Source organism: Globicephala melas, chromosome 19, assembly GCF_963455315.2.
Source record: "Globicephala melas chromosome 19, mGloMel1.2, whole genome shotgun sequence".
Taxonomy (NCBI): domain Eukaryota; kingdom Metazoa; phylum Chordata; class Mammalia; order Artiodactyla; family Delphinidae; genus Globicephala; species Globicephala melas.
Genome location: NC_083332.1, coordinates 12,540,510 through 12,564,691, shown reverse-complemented (window position 1 = coordinate 12,564,691; position 24,182 = coordinate 12,540,510). Strand labels below are relative to the sequence as shown.

Below are 24,182 nucleotides of genomic sequence, written 5' to 3'. Positions count from 1 at the left end.
TTATGCACCTAACAACATAACTTCAAAATATATAAAGTAAAAACTGATAGAGCTAAAATGAGAAATGAACATATCCTCACTCATAATGGGAGACTTTATTACACCTTCCAGAAGCCAATAGATCAAACAGGAAAAAAAGGGGCTTCCCTGGTGGCGCAGTGGTTGAGAATCTGCCTGCCGATGCAGGGGATGCGGGTTCGTTGCCCCGTCCGGGAGGATCCCACATGCCGCGGAGCAGCTGGGCCCGTGAGCCATGGCCACTGGGCCTGCGTGTCCGGAGCCTGTGCTCCGCAACGGGAGAGGCCACAGCGGTGAGAGGCCCGCGACCGCAAAAAAAAAAAAAAAAAAAAAACAAGATAAAAAAAAGGTAAGGATATAATAGTTAAGAATTAGATCATTAATAAACTTGTATAGTCAGACCTCTTATCCCAACAACTAGAATGTACATCCTTTAAAAACAGGACACTTCCGGGCTTCCCTGGTGGCGCAGTGGTTGAGAGTCCGCCTGCCGATGCAGGGGACACGAGTTCGTGCCCCGGTCCGGGAGGATCCCACGTGCCGCGGAGCGGCTGGGCCCGTGAGCCATGGCCGCTGAGCCTGCGCGTCCGGAGCCTGTGCTCCACAACGGGAGAGGCCACAACAGTGAGAGGCCCGTGTACCGCAAAAAAAAAAAACAAAAAAACAGGACACTTCCAAAACAAAACAAAAAAATGCCACATACTAGGTCATAAAGGAAATCTCAACAAATTCCTAAGAATTTATGTCATTTGAAATACATTCATTAAATAAAATTAGAAATCAACTACAAAAGATAATCAAGGAAAAATCCATATACCTAGATATTAAAAACCACATTTCTAAATAATTTGGGGGTTAAGGGGAATTGAAATTACACTTTTTTTTGGAACTGAATGACAATGAAAGCGCTACAAATCAAAACCTGGATATACATAACAACAAAATAAATACTAAAATGCAAAAAAATGAGTCAACAATTGAGGAAGAAATTAATGAAATAAAATACCCCCCCTCAAAACAAATAAGTAGAAGAGATCATCAATAGAACAAAAAGCTGGGAGTTTTTTAAACACCAATAAAACAATATTGAGCAAAAAATGTAAAAACAGAAATGTTTTTCTATTTAAATTTTTGGCAAATTTGATCCAGAAAAATAAGAGAAGGAACAAATAAGTATCAGGAAAGTCAAAAGAACTATAACTTCAGATCCATAGGATTCATAAGAAATAAAATGCATAAAGTTGTACCAATGAATCTGAAATCCTAGATAAAATATTGTTCTAGGCAAATATAAATTACAAAAATTTATCTCAGGAGAAAGTAAGAAATCTGAATAAACCAATATCCACAGAAGAGGTTGAAATTACAACCAAAGACCTACCAAAAAGGCACCAAGCATGGATGATCTTACAGTCAAATTCCACCAAATGTTCAAAGAACAGATAACTCCAATATATCACAAACCATTCCAGACTGCAGGAAAAGGTAGGTGGTTCCCCCAAATCGTAGAACAGAGCTAGCATTTCCCTTATGTCATAACTGGGCAAGGACAGCGCGAGAAAGAAAACCATGAGTCAGTCAATTCCATTCATGAAAACAAATGCACAACAGCCCTAAAGAACATGTTATTAAATCAAATCCAGCAATAGTGAAACAGAGGATGGTTCATCATTAACAGATTAAGGCAGAAAAGTCATCTGATCATATCAACAAATGCATAGAAAGCATCTGATAAAAGTCAATGCCTGCTTTTAAAAAAAAATAAACTTCTCAGCAAATTAGGAATAAAATTTAGAAATCTACTAGAAATCTACTGAAAACATCATACTTAATGATGAAACCTTAGGGGCATTCCTTTAAAATGTCTAGAACAAGACAAGCATTGTCCATTATCACCACTTTCATTCAACATTGTATTGGAACCCTCAGCCAAAGGGCGAGGGGTGAGAAATGAGTTATAAAGATTGGAAAAACTAAACTGTCTTTTTTTCCCTGGACACCAGGGTCATCTAACTGGAACAGTATAGAGAATTATCTGTCAAGCTATTCTAGAACAAATAAGAGTGAGCTCAACAAGGTAGCCACATCCAAGTTCAGCATTAAAAACAGCAGTAACTGATTAGGAAAAAATAACAAAATCCCGGCCACAAGTAAATAAGTAAAAACAGTAAAATCCAGTGAGTGAACCAAAGAAAGCCATATAAGATATCCCAGGAAAAAAATTATACCTGTCCAAGAATAGAAGACTCAATATTACAAAGTCATATTCTCCCCAAATTAATAATTTATTCATTATAATCCCAATCAAAATCCGAAGGACTTTTTTATGGATTTGACAAATGCTATTCCACTCTCCATTTCCATTATAGAGCCTACCAGGTTTAGAACCAAGCCGGGTCCCTCTCCTCACCTAAGTCTAGGCATCTGCTTGGAGACCACCTGTTCTGCTGCCCACCTTCTTTGACTTGAATCACCCCATAAACAATTGGTAAACAGAGTAAGGATGTCAGCATACCACAGCCATGTTGGTTAATATGCAATTTTCTCTAGGAAGTTAACGTTTTGAAGCAATCAAGGGCAAGGTTTCTCACAGGCAAAGAGGAAGCCTTAGTGATAAAAGAAGATCTTAAGGGGAAAAGCTGCAACTCTATAGAAATGTCTTCCTTTAGATCCACCGTGGATCGTTTAGTGATTTCAAAGACCCATTGCTTGCTAGAATGGTATGGTATGTGGCAAAGCTGTGAAAGCAGATGAAGAAACTGCAATGATATTTTCCCACATTAAAATAACAGATTAATGAGGAAGACTACACCTTGGATCAGATTTTTAATTTTGAAGAAAATGGTCTCCATTAGAAGTTAGTATCTCCAGCCGGCATCTCTGTGAAGGAAGTACAAGCCCCAGCCTTTAAGACTGCAAAGAAGGCACTTAAAGTATTGATTGCTAAGCACAAATACCCCGTGTATATTTAACTGTACTAGTATTTCTATTAGAATTCTTATTGGGACTTCCCTGGTGGTGCTGTGGATAAGACTCTGTGCTCCCAGTGCTGGGGGCCTCGGTTCCATTCCTGGTCAGGGAACTAGATCTCACATGCATGCCTTAACTAAGGAGCCCACGTGTGGCAACTAAGACCGGGTGCAACTAAACAAATATTAAAAAATAAATAAATAAGTAAACGTTATTGGTTTTGTAGCACTCTGATTACTAAGTTGCATACGTTTTGAGCAATCTGTCCCTAATTCTATTTTTCCCATAAAGTCTTGTCATTTTTAGTGCACTGTTTTGCAGAACTACAGGTTTTTCAGGAAAGCATGTATCAGGTTATAGCAGAAACGCCTGTACTCAGAATGAAGCGGGGCCTCTCTTCCAACAAGCATTCTTGAGAGGTCCAGAGCTTCCCTCACAGGAGAGCAGGTACCCACTTCCCTCTGAGCGTGGAACAATTTCCCAGGATACTGTGGGGCAGTTCTCTGGAATTTGGGCACCAGAGCCCATCAAAGTTCCCCTCTTCTCTCCTCCCGCCAGACCCCCAGACCACTAAGGAGAGGCTAAGTGAAAAGACGCAGAATTTTGCTGCTTACAAGCTTACAGATCTTGAGCAAGTCATCGAACCTCTGCAGGACTCAGTTTCCTCACTCTTTAAATGGGAAGGCAGTGTTTTTAAAAATCATGATTGTCGTGGTGGTAGTTGTTTTTAATTTTAAAATATGCTTTTGAGGGGCTTTCCTGGCGGTCGAGTGGTTAAGACTCCGAGTTTCCACTGCAGGGGACACCGGTTCCATCCCTGGTTGGGGAACTAAGATCTGCCGCACGGTGCGGCCAAAGAAAAAAGAAAGAGAGAGAGAAATATATGCCTTTGATTGTTGCTTTGCCATTTATAGTTGTGACCTTGGACAAGTGACTTTATTTCTCTATGCGTCATCTGTAAACTAGGGGCTTTGCGAGGATTTAACGCTACCATGTATGCAAAGCACTCAGCATAAGATGACCGTTAAGCCCCACAAAATTGAAATTCCCATTATGGAAGGCGGGGATTCTCGAGTTCTGACTGCAGAGGCAGAGGAACCCAGGGGAAAGCAGACGTGGTTGTGATTTCCCCAGGGACTCTACAAACATCCTCCCAGCCCTGTCTTCCCCCAGAGGCCTCACCATCAGCCTGACCCCCGCCCCCCGCCAGCTTCCTGGAGCCACCAAGCAGCTCTCCCTTGCCCGCGGTTGGGGGACTGCCCCACGGCGCCGGTTCGCGAACGGACTACACTTCCCGGCGTGCACCTCGGGTCGGGGCCCCGAGGGGCAGTCCAACTGCGGGGACCTAGTCCTGGCCTGCGTTAGTGGCTCCGGACAGTAACCACCACTCACGCAGCTGCTACTTTTCGCTTTGCGAAGAGCGTCAGTCACCGTCAACCCCACCTTGGGCCGCGGCCCCCGCAGGGCCTGTGAGGAGCGCTCGGCTCTCTCCTCCTCTCCTCCTCCAGGCGTCCGGCCCACGGCGTCCCAGGGAGGGCCTGAGGCCAGGCTTATCTCCCCGGGAGAATTCCTTCGCCCACGCGCACTCCTCACTTCGGCCCGAGGCCCGCAGCCGGGCTCTGGAGGCTGGGGGACTGGGAACGGACCAGGAAGTCGCGCTGCCGGAGACTACAACTCCCAGGCGGCACCGCGGCGCGGCGGCAGCGTGCACGTCACTCAGGCACTGCCTGCGGCCCCGGGAAGCGGCGCGGGCGGGGGCAGGGGCTGGGGCCGACCGGGAGCCCGATGCTGAGGATGGGGGCCGCCCGGCCGACCCGAGCGTGAGGAGGCCGAGGGGCGCGCCACCCCGTCCTGGGGGGGGGGGGGGCTCCGCCAGCCCCGCCCGCCCGGCGATCGTGGCCCGGGATGCGGAGCCGGGGGCCGCCGGTGGAGCTGCGCGGGGTGAGAGGCGCGGGGAAGGGGGCTGCCTGCTTCCCTCACCCTCGTCCCCCACCGGCGGACCCCGGCAGGAATTCGGCAGCCGCGCGGCCAGGCCTTCTTAGCGCCCTGACGTTTAGGGGGGAGAGGTGAACCCGCCGCCCTTCCCCCACCCCACCCTGCCTGGACAGCTGAATCAGAGGGGACAACCCTGCCCTTTTAAAGAGGCTTTTTCTTGCTCCTGCGGAGGGCCCCCCAGCCATGGCCCCCAGGAGCCCCCTAGAACCCGCAGGGACTGCCCCCCATCCTGGCCGCCGGGGCCCGCCCTCTGCATCCCGCGGGCAGCCTGTGTGAAGCGGCCTCCCGCAGCCCCTGGCCCCACCCCCATGGAGGAGGAGGAGTTGGGGGCGGCCAAGGAGTGGGGCACGACCCCCGCGGGGCCCGTCTGGACCGCAGTGTTCGACTACGAGGCGGCGGGCGAGGAGGAGCTGACCCTGCGGAGGGGTGACCGCGTCCAGGTGCTTTCCCAGGACTGTGCCGTGTCGGGCGACGAGGGCTGGTGGACCGGGCGGCTACCCAGCGGCCGTGTGGGCGTCTTCCCCAGCAACTACGTGGCCCCTGGCACCCCCGCCGCGCCCGCGGACCTCCAGCTGCCCCAGGAGATCCCCTTCCACGAGCTGCAGCTGGAGGAGATCATCGGTGTAGGGGGCTTTGGCAAGGTCTATCGGGCCCTGTGGCATGGCGAGGAGGTGGCGGTCAAGGCCGCCCGGCTGGACCCTGAACGGGACCCAGCAGTGACAGCAGAGCAGGTGCGCCAGGAGGCCCGGCTCTTCGGAGCCCTGCAGCACCCCAACATCATTGCCCTCAGGGGCGCCTGCCTCAGCCCCCCACACCTCTGCCTGGTGATGGAGTATGCCAGAGGGGGCGCACTGAGCAGGGTGCTGGCAGGGCGCAGGGTGCCCCCTCACGTGCTGGTCAACTGGGCTGTGCAGGTGGCCCGGGGCATGAACTACCTACACAATGATGCCCCTGTGCCCATCATCCACCGGGACCTCAAGTCCATCAACAGTAAGTGGTGTCCTCCCCAAAAAACTTGCTTCCGTAGAACCTTGTGAGGACAAGCCTAGGTGGCGGGATGGGGACGCCAGAAGACACTGCCTGGGGCAAGAAGGGGCAGCAGTATACCTTCAGGGCCAGGTGAGGCAGTCCTTGCCCCATTAAGAGAGGAAAAGGAGGCCCAGAAAGGTTGAAGGAATACCTGCCTCCTAGGCTACAGTCACAGTAGCCCAGTAAACATGTATAAATGAACAGTGTGACAGGCCCTGTGCTCCCTGCTGTAAACAGGACAGGTACAGTGCCTGCCCTCATGGCACGCACTGTCCAGCCACGCTGCCAGAGTCCACCAGGCAGAGACAGATGGAACCTGGCCTGGAGCCGGGGTTGCTCAGTCGCAGCGCCATTGACATTTGGGGCCAGATGATTGCAGGGGGCTGTCCTGTGTGATGTAGGTTACTTAGTAGCATCCTTGGCCTCTACCCACTAGATGCCATTAGCATTCTCCACCCCCCATCCCCCAGTTATGACAACCAAAAATGTCTCCAGACATTGCCGAATGTCCTCTGGAGGGCAGACTAGCCCTCAGTTGAGAACCACTTCCTGGTGTCCTCCTAGGCCTCTGCCCCAGCTAGCCAAGACACACTGGGAAGGATGAGGGAGGAGGAAAAGGCATGCGGCTTATGTAAAAACATCCAAGCTGTCTGGCCTGTCATAGACTTTCAGAAGTTGATTGGTTGGTTGAATGAGGTCTGGGGCCAGATGGAAGGCAAGGTTCCCCAGAACCTACATCTAGTTCAAGGAGCTTCTCATGATGTCAAATATTAATTGAGCACCTATCAAGTAGAAGCCCAGCAGGGACCAAAACAGCCGTGGTTTCTGCCCTTACAGCACTCACAGTCATTCCCCAGATATTCATTCATTTCCCGGATATTTCCCGAGCACCTGTTGTGTATTAGGCCCTGTCCTGACCCTTACGATACAGCAGGGAAAAAAATCCTACCTTCCTGGCTGTCCCGTCCTTCCTCTGCCTCATGTCACTCCCTTTCATTTCTGCATTTATTTGTTCAATTTATTCTTTCGTTTGGTATTTACTGGGCCAAATCATATACTAAGCAAGAGAGATCAGTAGTGAGTGGGGCCAGCGTGTTCCCTGCCCTCACGTGATATGTGAGGGTTTTCTCTTTGTCCTCAGCCCTCACATCTCATCTATTTCTGACTCCTGTCAGTTCTACATCTTGAAGTTTGTTTGTCCCCCATCCCCCTGTTTCATGTTCGTTGCTAGGCCTCACCACCACCAACTGCAAGCCCCTAGAATAGAGGGACAGAGTCTTCCTTACCTGACAGGCCTGGCATTCATACACTCAACAGATAGATAGCTACCAAGTGCCCGGGGTGCGCCAAGCCCTGCACCAGCCCCAGAGAATTGAGCAAGACAGACTGATGGTCCCCATCTCCATTGATGCTGGTGCTCTGACTCCTGAAATGCTGGGTAAATGGAGGCAGGACTGCCAACACACTCCTCTTGAAGGCTGGGGTCCCTTCTCAGCCCTGCCTCACCCCTGCTGATTCACAGCCTGCAGGTGGGGTATCAGGACATGCTCCCACGCCCCCAAGTTTTTCTGTAGCCAATGCCACTTGGACAAAGGGTCGGTGGGGCTGTTAGGCCAGGGCTTCCTGCTTGGGCAATGGAACTGCTCCATGCCTGAGACAGAGGAAACAGGGCCTCCACAGTACAGCTTCCCCCATTCAGCCTCCCCTGAGGAGATCCTCATCTGATGCCATTCATTCATTGTTTTATTCAACTAATAATTCTGAAGCAGAATTAAGTGTACTAGGCACTATCCTGGGCTGTGGGATTACAGATGTGAACAAGACAAGACAGATGTGAATGAGGCAAGACCCCCCCCATAGAAGTTATAGTCTAGTGAACAAAAATAGATGGTTGATATTTAAATAGATAACAAAATTTCAGAGAGTTTCAAGGACTCTGAAGGAAACAAAGCGGATTAAGGATGAGGCAGAGGGAGCTCTTTAGATCAGAGCTCCAGGAAGGCAACACTTGAGCAGAGACCTGAACCCAGAGGACCCAGCTTTACAAAGATCTAGGCATGGCAAAGGTCCTGAGGTGGGGATGAAGCTGCCTTGTTGCAGAAACAGCAAGGAGACCGAAGAGGTCGGAAGAGCAGGAGGGAGGCAGAGGTGGAAGGAAGTGAGGTCATAAAAGTAGATGGGCCAGATCCCATTAACCTTGGGGGCCACTGTGAGTGCTTTGGATATTTTATTCAATGTAGTAGAAGCCATTAGAGGGCCTTAAGCAGGGGTAGCATAATCAGATAAATACTTTTTAAAGTGAATTGATTTAGGCCCAGCCTGGGAGATGCAGAAATAAAGTGTAAGACCATGGGGTGTTCCCTCTGTCACAGGGTCACTCCACAAACAGGAAAGTTGGTGACGCGAGAAGGGAGAACTTCTGGGAGGTAGAGTCACATGCTAGAGAGTCTCGAGAGGCTTCCAGGAGGAGGTGACATTTGAGTTGGGTTTTAAAGAAGGGACAAGATTACCAACAGTGTTACCTTGGGCAGTGGTCTGAGCTCTCTAAAACTTAGTCTCTTCATCTGCCAAATAGGTATGACAGCAGAATTGCCTCATTGTTATGATGATTGGAGAAGTAGCCAGGAATGGCCAAAGATAAAGGTGGAGACATAAGGAACAGTTATGGCAACATCACACACTAATAAAGAGAGCTGATGCTTTTAGAGGGCCTACTATTGCTTCAGGAAATAATTCTTTACTACAACCCTAGAAGGTCAATGCCATTATCATCTCCATTTAACAGAGGAGAAATCATAGTGTTAAAAATAAAGTAAATAAGATTATGCAACGAATAAGTGGCAGAGCTGGGATTCAAACCCAGGCAGGATACTACTGTACACTACCTTCTGTGACAGAAGGTAGCAGAATATCACGGCAGTTAAGAGATTGGACTCTGATGACAGATCTAGTTTGGGTCTTTGCCCCACCATTTTCTCTTTTTTTTAGCCACACTGTGCGCCTTGCGCGATCTCAGTTCCCCAACCCGGGATTGAACCCGGCCCACAACAGTGAAAGCCCGGAATCCTAACCGCTAGGCCACCCGCGAACTCCCCCCACCATTTTCTAGCTGTGTGATCTCGGCCAAGTGACTTCATCTCTCTGAGCCTCAGTTTGCTAGTCAATAAAGTGGGTTGCTTGCTAGTTAATTTGTATAAAGGGCTTAGCACAGTGCCTGTCATATAATAGGCTCCTAATAAACACTAGCCATGGTTGTCATTGTTGTTAGTAATAACCCTAGACAGCAAGTAAGTTGGAACCATTCAATATGCTTGAGGGATATATCAGTCAGATTTTTGTCATAATAATGCTGTGTAACAACCCTCCCACCCTCCCTGAACTTGGTGTCTTAAAACTCAGTGTCCTTTATTACTGCTTATACATTTGCAGGCCTGATGGAGGGTAAACTGATTTAGGCAGGGCTCAGCTGGAAAGGCTTTGCTCCGAGTACCTCTCATGTTCCTTGGACCAGCAGGCTAGCCGAGGCATGTTCTCATAGTGATGGCAGAAGGGCAAGAGGGCAAGCAGACATGAGAGGCCTGGGCTTGGAACTAGCATTCTGTCCCTTCTGCCTCATTTTATCAGACAAAGCAAGTCATACGGCCAACCCAGAGTAAAGGATGTGGAGATACAAAGAGTGTGACACAGAAAGGAGCAGAATTGGGGCCATGAATGCAGCTACCCACAGCAGGTGATAAAAAAGAAAGGAAAACCATCCCCTTCTGCTTATGGTTTGTAGTTGTCACTTCTGCGGTGGTTGGGAATTCAAGGCCTGGACCAAGGAGAACCAAGGCCATGGCGATCGACATTTCACTGAGCTCCCCTGAGCCCAAGTTGGAGTCAGGAGGCCAGTGAACTCAGGAGAAGCTCCCCAACGCCTCATGGGAGCCTGAGGCAGGGATTAGACCATCAGGAAAGCGTTCATGGTCTTCGAGGCCAGGAAAGGAGCTGCTGCAGAGGGGGGCGACCCCAGGTGACAGGGAGACAACAAGTAGGAGATTCCAGTTGAGGCGGGGGCAGGACACACGGGGCTGCAGCCAGCAGGTCTGGGGTGACCCACCTTTCTTCCTACCCACAGTCCTTATTCTGGAGGCCATCGAGAACCACAACCTCGCAGATACGGTGCTCAAAATCACAGACTTCGGCCTCGCCCGTGAGTGGCACAAGACCACCAAAATGAGCGCTGCGGGGACTTACGCCTGGATGGCTCCGGAGGTTATCCGTCTCTCCCTGTTCTCCAAAAGCAGTGACGTCTGGAGGTGCTGACGGTGGGACAGGGGAGGCCTCCTGGGAAGGGAGGAGGGAGGAAGGGGGAAACGGCAGAGTGGGAGGGACGGTCTGCCACTGCAGCGGGGATCCGAGTCTGGCAAAGGGGCCCGCCAGCAAGGTCAGACCATCAGACAAGCACAAAAGCAGGCGGCTGCTCTGCCAGCAGAAGTGGCAGCTGAGGAGGACTTGGATTACGTTTGAAAATTCCAGGAGTATAAAGATAGGTGGTCAGCACCAAAGACCCCTCAAACACCATCCATTACTCTGCCCCCACTCATCAAACAGGAAATTGAGACCTTTGAAGGTAACCATTCATTCATTCATTCATCCATCCAACTGCACTGGGAGCTAGGGATACAGCAGTATATAAAAACAGACCCATTTCCTGCCCACGGGAATAATACATACCTCAGAAGCTAAAAAAGCCTGTTTTTAAGTTGAAATTATAAAAATAATTTTTAAAAGGTAGTAAGTTAATCCACCAGAAAAGTACTAGACAGTGTTACGAGCTAGGAGGTTGATTGAAAGGCACTCTGAGGGCTGCAGGTGACTTTGGGAAAGGCTTTTCTGAGAAGTGGTACTTGAGCTGAGTTCTGAATGACAAGGAGCCGATCGTGCAAAGTTTAGGAGAAGAGGCTTTCCAGGAAGAGGAAACAGCTTCCACAAAGGAGGAACTGAGGTGAGAACGAGCATGGTGTGTTCCAGAAAGGAACATGTGGCTGGAGCAGAGCAGGCAAGGAGGAAAGTAGTAGGAAATGATGGGGGAGGGAGAGCCGGAGGGCCTTGCAGGTGAGGGAGTAGATCCAGGTTGATTCTAAGTGCACTGGAAAGCCATTAGAGGCCTTTGTGAACGACGCGATCTGATTTAACATCGCAAAGGCTCCCTCGCCTGATGGATTGTAGGGGACAGGAGTTGGGGCAGGAGGCCAATGAGGAGGCTGTTCATTGCCTGCGAGACCTGGTGACAGCAGAAACTTAACCTTCTCCTTGCGGTGGGCAGCCAAACCAAGATCATTCCCCGGCTGAGGCTCCAGGTGGACCAAGCTGCAAAGTCATGGTATTGGGGCAAACAAATAGGACAGGAATTCTCAACTAGAGCAGCGCAGCCCTTTGGGGGGAAGTTTAGTCTTGCTTCACATAAGGCATTCATTTATGGTCCCAAACATTTATAGGAGCCATATTTCAGTGGCAAGGAACAGAAAACCCAAAATAAAAACAAGACTGATGTTTTTGCTGTCATGTAAAAGCCCATGGCTTTTACACGATCTAGTACCCCCAGCATTAGGGATTGAGTCCTAAATTAGGGTTTTTTACTGTGGTGTCATTGACACTGGGCAGGATAATTCTTCCTTGTGTGGTACTGTCCTGTACCTTTCAGGATGTTAAGTATCCATGATTCCCAGCCACCAAATGTCAGTAGCACTCCCCAGTCACTGTGACAATCAAAACATCCCCACAGGTTTCCAGAGACGTGGGAGAGGCTGTGAGGGGAGGGTCTGGCCCCCTCCAGTTACAAGCCACTGTTACTTTTCTCCACCTTGTGTAGCCTCCATTCCCAAGTCCACTTCATGGTCCAAAATGGCTGCTTGAGCTCCAGATTTTATGTCTATATTCCAACCAGGAGGAAGGAGAAAAGAGGAAAGGGGACCCCTTCCCTTTAAGGACACTTCCTGGAAGTTAGTTGCACACTACACACTCTTCTATATCCCACTGGCCAGAACCGTTGCCATATGGGCACACTTAGATGCAAAGGAGGATGGAAAATTATTTCAGGCAGCATTTGCCCAGCTCAGATTTACCAGTGCTGTCACTGAGAGGAGGGGACGCTGTCAGCTGCATGAGGGCAGGGGTGGTGTCTAACTTATTCCAGTACCTGGAACAATGCCTGGCACACAGCAGACATTTAATAAGTGTATGTTGAATGAATGCATGGAATGGGGGAGCACGGGGATCTACTACGTGTTGGGCACTGCATGAAACAGGGATCAGGATCCAGAAGGAGAACAGTTTACTGGAGAAGATGGACACGCAGGTGATCGTAGCACAGTGGTGCATGCTCTGGAATTATGTAGCCATTAAGGACGCTGTCGTGGGCGTCAGACAGACCTAAGTCTCAGTGTGGCTCCATCACTTATGAGCAGTGTGACTTTAAGCAAACAGCTTAACCTCTCTCTGCCTGCACCTGCTCATTGGATAAAATGAGGGTCATTCCAGTGCCTTCTGCCTTACAGGACTGTTGTGAGGCCTCGAGCAGTGCTGGCCTGGAGTAAGTGCTTTATAAATATTAAATAGTGTTAACTTGTTTTTAGAGGTAAGTGCAGAGGGTTCTATGGAAACATAGTGAAGGGGCTTCCAACCCTGCTTTGGAGGCTGTGGAATCAAGGAAGGCTTCCAGGTAGAGGGGGCACCTGAGTTGTGACTTAAAGGACCGTTAGGCAAAGGAAAGGGTGTTCTCGACCAAGGGAACAGCATGTGCAAAGGCCAGAGGTTAGGAAGAACAGCGTTTGTTCAACTGTTTAGCATGGCTGCAAGATGAAGCTGGGGGTGGTACGGGGCTGAGAGTGTTTAGAGGCGAGGCTGCAGGGGTCATCAAGATCAGAGCTAAGAAGGGTGGGTTTGCTCAGTGGGCATGGGGAACCCACTGAAGGTTTTCAGGCAGAAGAGAGGCAGGGCAAAGGAGAGACATCAGAGAACCAACCCCACCAGATCAGGCCGATAGAGGTCAAATCAGGTTCTTGCAGCCTCATTGCCAGGGCTGGCTGCTGGGGGAAGGGAGGCCCACCATGGGACTGGAGGCAGGGCTGGGGTGTAGGTGGGGATTAGGGTGGGCTATGGCATCACCCCTCCCTCTCCCCCACCTGCAGCTTCGGAGTACTGCTCTGGGAGCTGCTGACGGGTGAGGTCCCCTACCGTGAAATCGACGCCTTGGCCGTGGCATATGGTGTGGCTATGAACAAGCTGACTCTGCCCATTCCCTCCACATGCCCCGAGCCCTTTGCCCGCCTACTGGAGGGTGAGCCAGGGCCCCGTGGAGAGGGTAGGCTCAGCTAGGGGTGGCAGGGGCCCTCAGGCCCAGACCTCACTCTTTCACACCCATCCATACTTTTGGGCCCAGGAGTGAGGGACAAGGGGCTGGAACCATGGGACCATGAACAGTCTCCCCCACAGTTGGCTCCGTGGCCTCCAGACCTGTGTTCTGGCTGGGCCCACAGCTCTTGAGGGCAACCTGTTAGGACTCACTGGCCCTGGGATTCCTCCCTGATCCTCGATTCTACCACCAGTCAGGGAACAGGTCCCTGAGTTTCTCTCCCCAGAGTTTCACCAAGTGAAACACTGCCAGGAATTTGGCTTTGAATTCCTTCCCCTCGGCTCCATGGGAGCTGTTTGTCCACAGCCCCTTAAAGTCCTGCCTCCACTGAGCAGGCCGATGCCCCAGAGCATGGCCACTGACATTTCCACTCCCACTGCTGTCCTCTCCACCCCCACCCCAGAATGCTGGGACCCAGACCCCCACGGGCGGCCAGATTTTGGCAGCATCTTGAAGCAACTTGAAATCATCGAACAGTCAGCCCTGTTCCAGATGCCGCTGGAGTCTTTCCACTCACTGCAGGAAGACTGGAAGCTGGAGATTCAACACATGTTCGATGACCTCCGGACCAAGGAGAAGGTGAAGGCAGGAGGCAAGGTGGGAGGGATGGAGCAAGATCCCTGAGTTCTGATGCCTTGGATGGGGCAGAGTCCCTTCCCCTGAGCCCAGGGGTCTTTGGGTCCATGCAGGGCCAAGGGAGCCTTTCTTGCATATTAAGAAAAGACAGCCTCCTGTTGGAAGGTTGATTAAAAAAAGGCACCCTCAGGGGCTTCCCTGGTGGCGCAGTGGTTGAGAGTCCGCCTGCCGACGCAGGGGACACAGGTTCGTGCCCCAGTCTGGGAAGATCCCACATGCCGCGGAGCGGCTGGGCCCGTGAGCCATGGCCACTGAGCCTGCGTGTCTGGAGCCTGTGCTCCGCAACGAGAGAGACCACAACAGTGAGAGGCCCGCATGCCGCAAAAAAAAAAAAAAAAAAGGCACCGTGCACTGAAGTACTTACAAGTGACACTGCATGAGGTCTGGGACTGGCTTTAAAATCCTACAGCAAAAATGGGGAGAGAGGAGAGAAGGAAGGTGATACATGAAAAAGATTTGCAAAGTATAGAAAATTATTGAAGTTGGATAATGGGTACATGGGGCACACTTTTCTCTCCTTTTGTGGATGTTTTCCAAATTGAAGACTTAAAAAATTAAAAATCAAAGAGGAAGGAAAAAAGAAAAGCCACCCCTTTCTTTGAGCTAAGACAGTCCCCTGCCCTGGCACCCAGCCTGGCTAGTGAAGTGTAAGCTGGATTGTGCCCCCCGTTTGCCCCACAGCAGGACAGCCCTGAGCAGGACACCAACCAGACCCAGCAGCCCTGGAGCCATCCCCAGGGGCAGAGTAGCTAAGCTCCTAGCCCCAAGCCCCTCATCTCCTCTCCAGGAGCTCCGTAGCCGCGAGGAGGAGCTGCTGCGGGCGGCGCAGGAGCAGCGGTTCCAGGAAGAGCAGCTGCGGCGGCGCGAGCAGGAGCTGGCCGAGCGCGAGATGGACATCGTGGAGCGGGAGCTGCACCTGCTCATGTGCCAGCTGAGCCAGGAGAAGCCCAGGGTCCGCAGACGCAGGGGCAACTTCAAGCGCAGCCGCCTGCTCAAGCTGCGAGAAGGCAGCAGCCACATCAGCCTGCCCTCCGGTACCCGCCCACGTCCCCTGAGCATCCCCGAGAGGCCTCTGAGAGCATCCCTGACCCGGGGCTTATCTCTTCCTTTTATTTATTTATTTTTAAACTTTTTTATTGCTAAATATATCACACATTAGTAGAATCTCTCCCATGAAAGCAGGGAGAACCTACAGCCACCCCATATGCCTCCACACGCCCTGTCCAAACACGTCCCCCTGCCACTCCCTAAGAGTAACCCCTGTCTTGACTTTTAGGGCAATCACTTCCTTACTTTTCCTTATAGTTTTATCTCCCAGCAATTCATTTAATATCTTTTAATATTTGTTTGATACCTTTTTTTCCTCCTTGCCAATAATTGGTTGAGGAACTGCATCATTTATCCTGTAGCATTTCCCACAGTCTGATTTTGCTGCTTGCATCTCCCTGGTATCTTTTAACATGTCGCTCTGTCCCCCGAATTTCCTATAAACTGGTATTAGGTTAAACCATGTGAAACTGCTGACGTTCAGCCATTCTTGACCTACGGAAACAGAAGTTTCACATGGCTCAACCTAATAGTTGGATCTCAGGGCTTAATCAGTTTCAAGTTCAGGTTTGATTTTTTTTTTTTTAAATATTGCTTCCTAGGTAACATCAGAAGGCACATCATACTGATTTTTCTCTCTTTGTCACAAGAGATGTTACAAGCCCTAAAGCAGTGCCTAGAATAGCACCAGCCAACAGAAATACAATGCAAGCCACATGTGTAATTTTACGTTTTCTAGTAGCCATGTGAAAAAGGGGAAAAAACAGGTGAAATTAACTTTAGTATATTTTGTTTAGCCAAATATACCCAAAATGTTGTAGTTTCACATGTAGTCAGTACGAGAAAAGTTGTTAATGAGATATTTTAGCTTCTTTTTTTCACACTAAATCTTTGAAATCCAGGGTGTATTTTATATTTACAGTGCATCTCAATCTGGGCTCTAAATTTTCATCAAAAAATCTTGAGCTGTATTTAGATTTCATAAAATGTACAGTTGAAAAGGCAGATCCACATACCAAAGTTGTTCCAAACATGCCTAAATGTTTCCGATGACTGAACTGAGGGTCTGTTTTGAAAGGTAAACTTGAATTACTTACAATGACATAAAGGTAGAACTCTCCAGTTCCTCAGCTGCACAAGCACATTTCAAGCGCTCACTTGCCGTGTGTGGCTAATGACCACCGTATTGGACGCTCAGGCCTAGATCCTCAGGGCAGCAGCTCTCAGACCCGAGTGTGCATCAGAGGTAACGGGGGGGCCTTTACACCGCAGCTAGATTGCTGCACCTCCCCCCCACAGTTCCTGATTAAGGGAGGGCCCAAGAATCTGCATTTCCAAGAGGTTTCCACTTGACGTTGATGCTGCTGGTCTGGGAACACACTTTGAGAACCACCGCATGAAGGAATACAAAATGGTAGCATTCCTTCTATCCTTCTACAAAGGGAACCGCTCTTTGGCTACCCATGGAACCGTGTGCTTAGGGAAGTCTTTCTTTTCGCAGGCTTTGAACATAAGATCACAGTCCAGGCCTCTCCAACCCTGGACAAACGGAAAGGATCCGATGGGGTCAGCCCACCCGCAAGCCCCAGCATCATCCCCCGGCTGAGGGCCATTCGCCGTGAGTATCTCCCAAGGCCCTGACCAGTCAGTCAGTGAACAGACTTCTCTGAGCACATACCTTGTACCAGGCCAGAGCAACACCAGGGGACCAGGTGGGCAGGGTCCCCTCCCTCATTCTCATGAGGGGAAACAGACAACAAGTAAACAAGCTGGTGAGCAGGATAATTTCCTGTAGTGATAAGCGCTATAAAGGAAATCAGGGAAGGGGATAAAACAGAAGAGTTGCTGTGTTGAAATCACAAGGAAGGCCTGTCAGAGAAGCTGAGGTTTGAGCAGGGACCTGCAATGGTAAGGAGGAGTGACACATGCAGAGATCTGAAGGAACAGCATCCCTGGCAGAGGGAACAGCAAAGACGAAGGCCCAGAGGCAGGAACAAGCATGGTGTGTTTATCAGCTGGGAAGGCCAACTTGGCCGGAGTAGGATGAATGGGAGAGACAGCGCTAGGCTTATGGTCAAGGGTTCAGCAGGGGAGGATCACACTGGGCCTTAAGAGCTGGGATAAGGAATCTGGATTTTATTTTAAATGAGACGGGGGAGTCTCTGGAAGGCTGTGAGCAAGGCAGTGATGTGGTAAAGTTAACCTTTTCCCTCTGGCCACCGTGAGGAGTAGGGATTGGAGGACAGCAGGAGTCAAGGTGGGAGACAGGTGAGACGAGGGGGCTGGGCCAGGGCGGGGGCCTTGAAGAGGGGAGAGGGTGAGTCAGCTACATGGCAGAGGTACAGCTGTCAGGGTTTGCTGATGAGTTGAAGGGTACCCGGCCGGCTCCCCAGTCTGTTCTGCCCCATCATTCACCCCTGGCCTCGCCCCACACACCACCCCCTACACACACTTCTGTTTGGGCACCTGCTTTGTACCAGGCCCCAGAGGTCATTCTCCTGGGGGGAGGCAAAGACAAATAATGACCAAACAGTGAGTCAGGACTAGCATCGGGGTACGTTCAACATGTGATAGGAACAGAGGAGAGAGAGCAACTGACGCTGCAGGGAACAAGTCTGCTCCAGAACACTCCACAGGGCCTCAGCCTCTGCTGTTCCCTCTGCCTGAAAGGCTCCTCTCCCTTGTATCAGCCTGACTCGCTCCCTCACCTCCTTCAAGTCTTTGCTCGTATTTCTCCTCCTCACACATGAGACCTTCCCTCACTCCCCAAACCCCTTACCTGCTTTGTATTTCCCACAGCGCTTATCACCTCCTAGCCCCCTACCCAGGTGATGTACCTAGTGTGACTCTTGTTGATCGTCTGTCTTCACCCACTAAAACGCAAACTCCTCAGGGCAGGGACTTTTTTTTTTTTTTTTTTTACTATTTATTTATTTATTTGACTGCACCAGGTCTTAGTTGTGGTTTGCAGGATCTTCGTTGCCCCGTGTGGGATCTTTAGTTGCAGCATGTGGGCTCTAGTTCCCTGACAAGGGATTGAACCCGGGCCCCCTGAAGTGGGAGTGCAGAGTCTTAGCCACTGGACTACCAGGGAAGTCCCCAGGGCAGGGACTTTTGTCTGCTTTGACCACTGCTGTCTTCTCAGGACCTGCCACGGGCTTGGCACATAGCACGTGCTAGTAAACCTTTGGGAATGAATGGATGGCTGAAAGGTATAGGCTGTGAGAAGTGACGGGTGATGAAACTGAGGAAGCTGGACGTCGTCCTGACAGCAGTGGGGAGCTATGGAAGGATGTAGAGCAGGGGAGGGTCACGATTGGAGTTGGAGTCCAAGCTCCCCTGGGCTTCCAGGTGGAGGGTAGGACCAAGGGGAGAAGAGTAAGGCTGGGAGCTCAGCGGGGACAGACTAAGACCCACTAACCAAGTGGCTTCTCTCGGCCCAGTGACTCCTGTGGATGGTGGTGGAGGTAGCAGCAGTGGCAGCAGCAGTGGTGGCAGTGGGACATGGGGCCGCAACAGTGGACCCCCGAAGAAGGAAGAACTGGTTGGGGGCAAGAAGAAGGGCCGGACCTGGGGGCCCAGCTCCACGCTGCAGAAGGAGCGGGCTGGAGGAGAGGAGAGGTATTGGCTACATGGAGCCCATCCCACACCCTGTGCCTCTTCCCCAGGCCCTTGGCAGCCAGGAGGCCTATAACCCCCCATCTTTGGTGACCCCTGCAGGCTGAAGGCCCTGGGAGAAGGAAGCAAACAGTGGTCATCAAGTGCCCCCAACCTGGGCAAATCCCCCAAACACACTCCCATCACCCCAGGCTTTGCTAGCCTCAATGAGATGGGTAAGAGGGCGAGGGTGCCTTTAAAAGGGAGGGGGAAGGAATATTCCCTGGCAAAGGGGACCGTAACCCAAGACCAAGGGGTGACCATTCCCCAGGGCTGCAAGGAGGGAGCCGGATTTCACTGGGCCAGAGGGTAGGACACATACCTGGAATGGGAGCAGCCGGTCCCTGGGGTGTGGGGATCGTTCCCCGGAGGAGGGGGTTTGAGGGGAGAAATAGTCGAGAACCCCGCTTAGTGGGCCTTGGTGCTCTTGTTGGAGGGGTCATTTCATTGGGGCAACCCCTTGCCTCCAGATCCGAGGGGGGTGGGCCGAGGGGCCAAGCGCCTAGAGTTAAGTGAGTCGAGTCCAGTGACGGCCCTCTCCCGGTTGCAGAGGAGTTCGCGGAGGCGGACGGAGGCAGCAGCGTGCCCCCCTCGCCCTACACCACCCCGTCCTACCTCACGGTGCCGCTGCCCAGCCAGCCCTCCCCCGGGGCGCGGGCGCCGTGGGAGCCAACGCCGCCTGCCCGGCCCGGGCACGGCTCCCGGCGGCGCTGCGAGCTCGCGCTGCTGGGCTGCGCCACGCTGCTGGGCGCCGTGGGCCTGGGCGCCGACGTGGCCGAGGTGCGCTCGGTCAACGGCGAGGAGCCGCGGAGCTGGCTCGATGGCCTCTTCTTCCCCCGCGGCGGCCGCTTCCCGCGGGGCCTCAGCCCACCCGGGCGCTCCCCGAGCCGCCGCGATGACGCGGCCCCCGGCCCGGGCCTGGCGCCCTCGGCCACCCTCGTGTCGCTGTCGTCGGTGTCCGACTGCAACTCCACGCGTTCGCTGCTGCGCTCCGACAGCGACGAGGCCGCGCCGGCCGCGCCCTCCCCGCCGCCCTCCCCACCCGCACCCGCGCCCAGCACCAACCCCCTGGTGGACCTGGAGCTGGAGAGCTTCAAGAAGGACCCCCGCCAGTCACTCACACCCACCCACGTCACGGCCGCGCGCGCTGTGAGCCGCGGGCACCGGAGGACGCCGTCAGACGGGGCGCTGGGGCAGCGGGGGGCGCCCGAGCCCACCGGCCCTGGCCTTGGTGAGTGAGGCTCCACGCGCCCACGGCGCAGAAAAAGGCCCATCTCCCGTGCCCCCCGCCAAAGCCCTGTGTCCCAGCCCAGCGACGACCCCCTGGATGCTAAGGCACCCTCCCCTGCTTAGCAAGGGGAGGGGGGGGCCTGTGTCCCCATGGCCCCCACTGCTTTGTGAGGCATTGTGAGTCCCTGGGTAATTGAGACGCAGGGTGCAGTAGGGCTGGCAAACTCTAATGCCTACAGGGGCCAGGCGGGTGACATTAATGGCAACAACAATTACTAGAGCTAATACCCATGTGCTATGCCCTGTTCTGTATAGTTTACTAACTCACAATGATTAGAACGGATAGGAGCTAAGGGCTTCCTATCAGGCACTGTGCTAGTTGTTCTACAATTACTGTTACCATTTTATTTAATCCTCACATATGGAGCAAGGTGCTGTCATCCCCATTCACAGACAGCAACATGCCTGAGGAGTCTGTGGGTCTTTGTGAACCTGGCCCAGTGTCAGAGAGGTGCGAGGGATGAGGGCTTTGTCTAGAGTAGCAGCAAGGAAATGGGCTCTGAAAGATAAAGGACTGTGCCCAGAGTTGCACCCAGATGATTGAGCAGTTGCGGGGGGGGGGCGGGCTAGGTAAAGGTCCAAACCCTGCTGGAAAGTGGGCCCAACAAAATCAGCAGATTTTTCAAGAGAAGTCAAATTCCAATTTCATGCAAACGCTCCTGGCTTTTAAACACCACCCTGTGGCCCACGCCACTCACCTCATCTGATCCTCTCTTACCAGGCCCTCGAGATCCTCTGGACTTCCCCCGCCTGCCCGACCCCCAGGGCCTGTTCCCCACCCGCCGTCGGCCCCCCGAGTTCCCTGGCCGTCCCACCACCCTGACCTTCGCCCCACGACCCCGGCCAGCTGCCAGCCGTCCCCGCCTGGACCCCTGGAAACTGGTCTCCTTTGGCCAGACACTCAGCATCTCTCCTCCCAGCAGGCCGGACACTCCGGAGAGCCCCGGGCCCCCCAGCATGCAGCCCACGCTGCTTGACATGGACATGGAGGGGCAGAGCCAGGACAGCACAGTGCCCCTGTGTGGGGCCCACGGCTCCTTCTGAGGCCTGCCCGCCACCGCCCGCCTGGGCAGCCATGAATGTAGCGCCCCAGGCCCCGCCCCAGCCCACCGTGCCACAAGGCAGGGGAGGCCCTGGGCAGGATACTCACTCTATTTATTGGGGAAGGGGGGGAGGGAGGGCAATTAATTTATTCCTTTGTACCCGGGGGTGGGGGGGCCCTGTGCCTGCCCTGCGGTGGGGGGGAGGGTGGGCAGGGATACTCAGGGACAGGGCATCATGGGGGATTCGGCACAAAATGCAACATTAAAGGTAACCCCTGCCCCCTACCACGCTTGGCTGTGTGTCCTTCCCTGTGCCGGGCCCTGATCCTAGATCGTGCCCAGTGGGACACCCGCCCCCCCCATGCTCCCAGGCCTCGCTGGATCTCCGAGGTCCAGGCCCATGTCCCCACCCGGGCCCCCGCAAGAACACCACACGGAGAGGTTATGGTCACCAGCGACAAGTGCTTTACCAGCAAACACATGAGTCAGGGGAAGTTACATGGTGAGGTGGGGGGCAGTGGGGGTAGGGACGGTCCCCCCAAGTTGGCCTCAGCCAGTGACACCCCGGGACGCGGCCCCAGCCCCACTGTCTTCCCGCTGGAGGCTGCAACGGTTCATCTTCAGCTGAGTCAGCTGGATGTAGCGCAGGACGTTGGTGTCTGCAGGGGAGGTGGGCAGGGCATTATCTGCATGTCCCGGGGCAGCAGGTGACATCTGCACCACCTCGGCTCACACTTCATGGTCCCCGGCCTTCGGCGGCCCACCCCGCCACGGCTGGTAGAGCCAGAGCCCTTCTCCCAAAGCCCCAACCGAGCAAGCAGAGCAGGGCGTGTCACACGTCCACACTTCTGCATCTGCTGTGCCCTCTGCCAGGAATGCCTCTTCTCAGAGACTCCTGTCACACTTCTTACCCTCCAGTGATAACTGTAAGAAGCCTGTTCCCTCCAAACTGCTCAGCAGGAAAACTCATCTTGCCCCTGCTCCCACACCCTGTGTCATGCACCTGCTGTGCTCCCTCTGCAGTGGCTCCTAAGACAGAACTGAGTATTGTGTCTGCCGCCACCCCACCGCACACACACCCTATGACCTCCCACAGGGCAAGGAACAAGCCTCCAGCTCTGCCAACCCCGCCCCCTGCCAACCTCCTGGCACTGCCGGGAAACAGGTGAAAGAATAGGTGAGTGTGTGAACAGGTTAGTGAGCAGATGAATTAATTCAGGGGGAGGGGAAAATGGCGATGGGGGAGGGGGGTGTGAGTGGCCAGGGAAGTGGCTGAGTAGGTAAATGGGAAGCAGCAGGACGGGCTCAGGACGAAACAGATGAGAGGTGGTTGGGTGAACGCCAGAGGAACGAGGGGTGAGTGGGCGCGAACGAATGGCAGGTGAGTGGAGGAGTGGGTGTGCAAGGAGTAGATGGGTGGAGGCCGGACGTGGGGTGAGGGGTACAGCATTCATTGAAGCAGCTCTGCCCTGATCCTCCTGCCCTTGTTTCCTCCTCTCTAGCCCCTTTCCCTGCTCCCTCCCCGCCCCCTCACCTGTGGGTTCGCGGCTGCGGGCCTCCTGCAGGTAGCGCAAAGCACGTGCATAGTCGCCCAGGTGGTAGAAGGCAATGCCGGCGCGGTAGGTCGCCTTGAAGTTGCCCTGCTGCTTCTCCAGCACCTTGAGACAGTACTCGCGCACCCGCTCGTAGTTCACCAGCTCCGACTGCAGCAGGCAGGCTGCAGGGGCACCACGACCGACACTCGCAGAGCCTGTCGACACCCCAGGCCTCACCTGACCGCGAGGAGCCTGGCCTTCAGGCTGCGGAGGACCCCTTCCCTTTCCCACGGCTGAACCCGGCCTAAGGAATTGCTTAGGCCACCGGGGGCCGCCAAGCTTCTGACCAATCAAGACAGAATCAATCTGCACCGCCGCTAGAAGGCGCGAAAAACACAGACAGGGGCTCACAGGTGCTTAGCTGGGAGGTGTCTGTAGGGGAGAGTACTAAGGGTGATCTCAGAGGTGAGGGACGGGTCCTTGAATGGCTCATCCAAGGTAGGTTTTTCTCACCTGAGGTTCGCAGGTCGCAGCCCAAAGCCCATTTCCTGCATCCCAGCTCCTTCCATTCCCTGTGGTCCCCTAGACTCCCAACCCCTCTTCCTGATCAAGTTCTGAGGTCTCCCACCACAGACCCCAGCCCTAGCCCCTTGAAGCCTCCAGCCGCCCCCCCCAAGGCTTGACTAGTGCCTCTCACGTCCCACCCCTCTCACATATGCACCCTCTGCGCTCCCCGACGGCCCCGTACCAGTGAGAGAGTCATAACATTCCACCTCCGTGTTCTCCACCAGGCGCCGCTGCTCCTCGCTGAGGCGGGCTGGCCCTTGGCTGGTGGCGGGCCCGGGGGCGGGGGCGGGAGCGGGCAGGCCTCCAGGGCGGGCCCCCTGCGCCGCCTTCAGTTGCAGCAGTGCCCGATGATACTTGCCGATGGCTTCCCGGAACTTCTTCTCTCGGTAGCAGCGCTGACCCTCCGCCTTAAACGCCACGGCGGCCCGCAGGCTGCTGTCGAGAGCCGCACCCAGGCCCCCCGACGGCTCTGGGGCAGGACTGGACCGAGCCGACCCATGGCGGGGGCTGGGGCCCGGCGGGGAAAGGGCGGGAGGCGGGCACGGCGGAGGCTCCGGGGCAGCGCTGAGCATCAGCACCGGGGACAGCGCGCCGCGCTGCATTGTGGGAAACTCCTGCGGCCGCCGCTGCAGCTACCGCATCGCCCCCCCGCGGGGCTGGTCCCCATTCTTTCTCCGCCCCCGCACCTCCGGTAGCCGACTCCGGCTGCCCCCTATGGGTCTAGAGAAACCCCTCAAGACTTCCCCACTGTCTCCTTCAAATCCCTTCTTCGCACTCCCCTTACCCTCCCAATCCTCCTGCTTGCTCTCCTCTCCCATGCCCAAAGCTCCTAAACCTTTCTAGAAGGAAAGAACAAGTCTGGGAGAAAGAGCAGGAAGATAACAACCTCGTGGAAGGATGGTTTTCAGACCGCTAGGCATTTGGCATATTGGATAAGAACACAGGCTATGGATGCAAGCTGCCCAGATTCAAATACCTGCTTATTTTCTCACTAGTTGT

At 53.5% G+C, this 24,182-nt stretch overlaps 3 protein-coding genes across 5 annotated transcripts in view; 1 reads left to right on the top strand and 2 right to left on the bottom strand.

Moving 5' to 3' along the window:
- Nucleotides 1-4,749, bottom strand: part of FCGBP (Fc gamma binding protein) — a 142,871-nt gene extending 138,122 nt beyond the window's left edge. For both annotated transcript variants that reach the window (XM_060288453.1, XM_060288452.1), the window contains exon 1: nucleotides 4,432-4,749. The gene's annotated coding sequence lies outside the window, so the exon portion shown is untranslated. The remainder of the gene's footprint in view (nucleotides 1-4,431) is intronic.
- MAP3K10 (mitogen-activated protein kinase kinase kinase 10) lies at nucleotides 4,337-21,203 on the top strand. Its single transcript, XM_030874246.3, has 10 exons — nucleotides 4,337-5,973; nucleotides 10,130-10,310; nucleotides 13,185-13,333; nucleotides 13,812-13,987; nucleotides 14,832-15,078; nucleotides 16,593-16,709; nucleotides 18,535-18,712; nucleotides 18,812-18,924; nucleotides 19,299-19,979; nucleotides 20,760-21,203. The coding sequence occupies exons 1-10, from the start codon at nucleotides 5,292-5,294 to the stop codon at nucleotides 21,080-21,082; spliced, it is 2,847 nt and encodes a 948-aa protein (XP_030730106.1). The 5' UTR covers nucleotides 4,337-5,291; the 3' UTR covers nucleotides 21,083-21,203.
- A 326-nt stretch (nucleotides 21,204-21,529) lies between these two features.
- TTC9B (tetratricopeptide repeat domain 9B) lies at nucleotides 21,530-23,809 on the bottom strand. 2 transcript variants are annotated; one of them, XM_060288964.1, is made up of 3 exons: nucleotides 23,365-23,809; nucleotides 22,616-22,831; nucleotides 21,530-21,740 (listed from the first exon to the last, which is right to left on the bottom strand). In XM_060288964.1, exons 1-3 carry the CDS (start codon nucleotides 23,783-23,785, stop codon nucleotides 21,631-21,633), a joined length of 747 nt encoding a protein of 248 aa, XP_060144947.1. In that variant the 5' UTR covers nucleotides 23,786-23,809; the 3' UTR covers nucleotides 21,530-21,630. The 2 variants fall into 2 exon arrangements, with proteins under 2 accessions (XP_060144947.1, XP_030730123.1); XM_030874263.2 differs by having other exon boundaries at nucleotides 22,616-22,798; nucleotides 23,365-23,800.
- Nucleotides 23,810-24,182: the final 373 nt, after the last annotated feature.

Excerpts from the sequence above, each read along its gene's own strand:
- MAP3K10 (XM_030874246.3), top strand. The coding sequence starts at position 5,292 with ATGGAGGAGGAGGAGTTGGGGGCGGCCAAGGAGTGGGGCACGACCCCC. Across the intron at positions 10,311-13,184 it reads AAAAGCAGTGACGTCTGGAG|CTTCGGAGTACTGCTCTGGG; the intron begins GTGCTGACGGTG and ends CCCCACCTGCAG. Across the intron at positions 18,713-18,811 it reads CGGGCTGGAGGAGAGGAGAG|GCTGAAGGCCCTGGGAGAAG; the intron begins GTATTGGCTACA and ends TGACCCCTGCAG.
- TTC9B (XM_060288964.1), bottom strand. The coding sequence starts at position 23,785 with ATGCAGCGCGGCGCGCTGTCCCCGGTGCTGATGCTCAGCGCTGCCCCG. Across the intron at positions 22,832-23,364 it reads ATGTTATGACTCTCTCACTG|GCTCTGCGAGTGTCGGTCGT; the intron begins GTACGGGGCCGT and ends GGGTGTCGACAG. Across the intron at positions 21,741-22,615 it reads CCGCAGCCGCGAACCCACAG|ACACCAACGTCCTGCGCTAC; the intron begins GTGAGGGGGCGG and ends CCTCCCCTGCAG.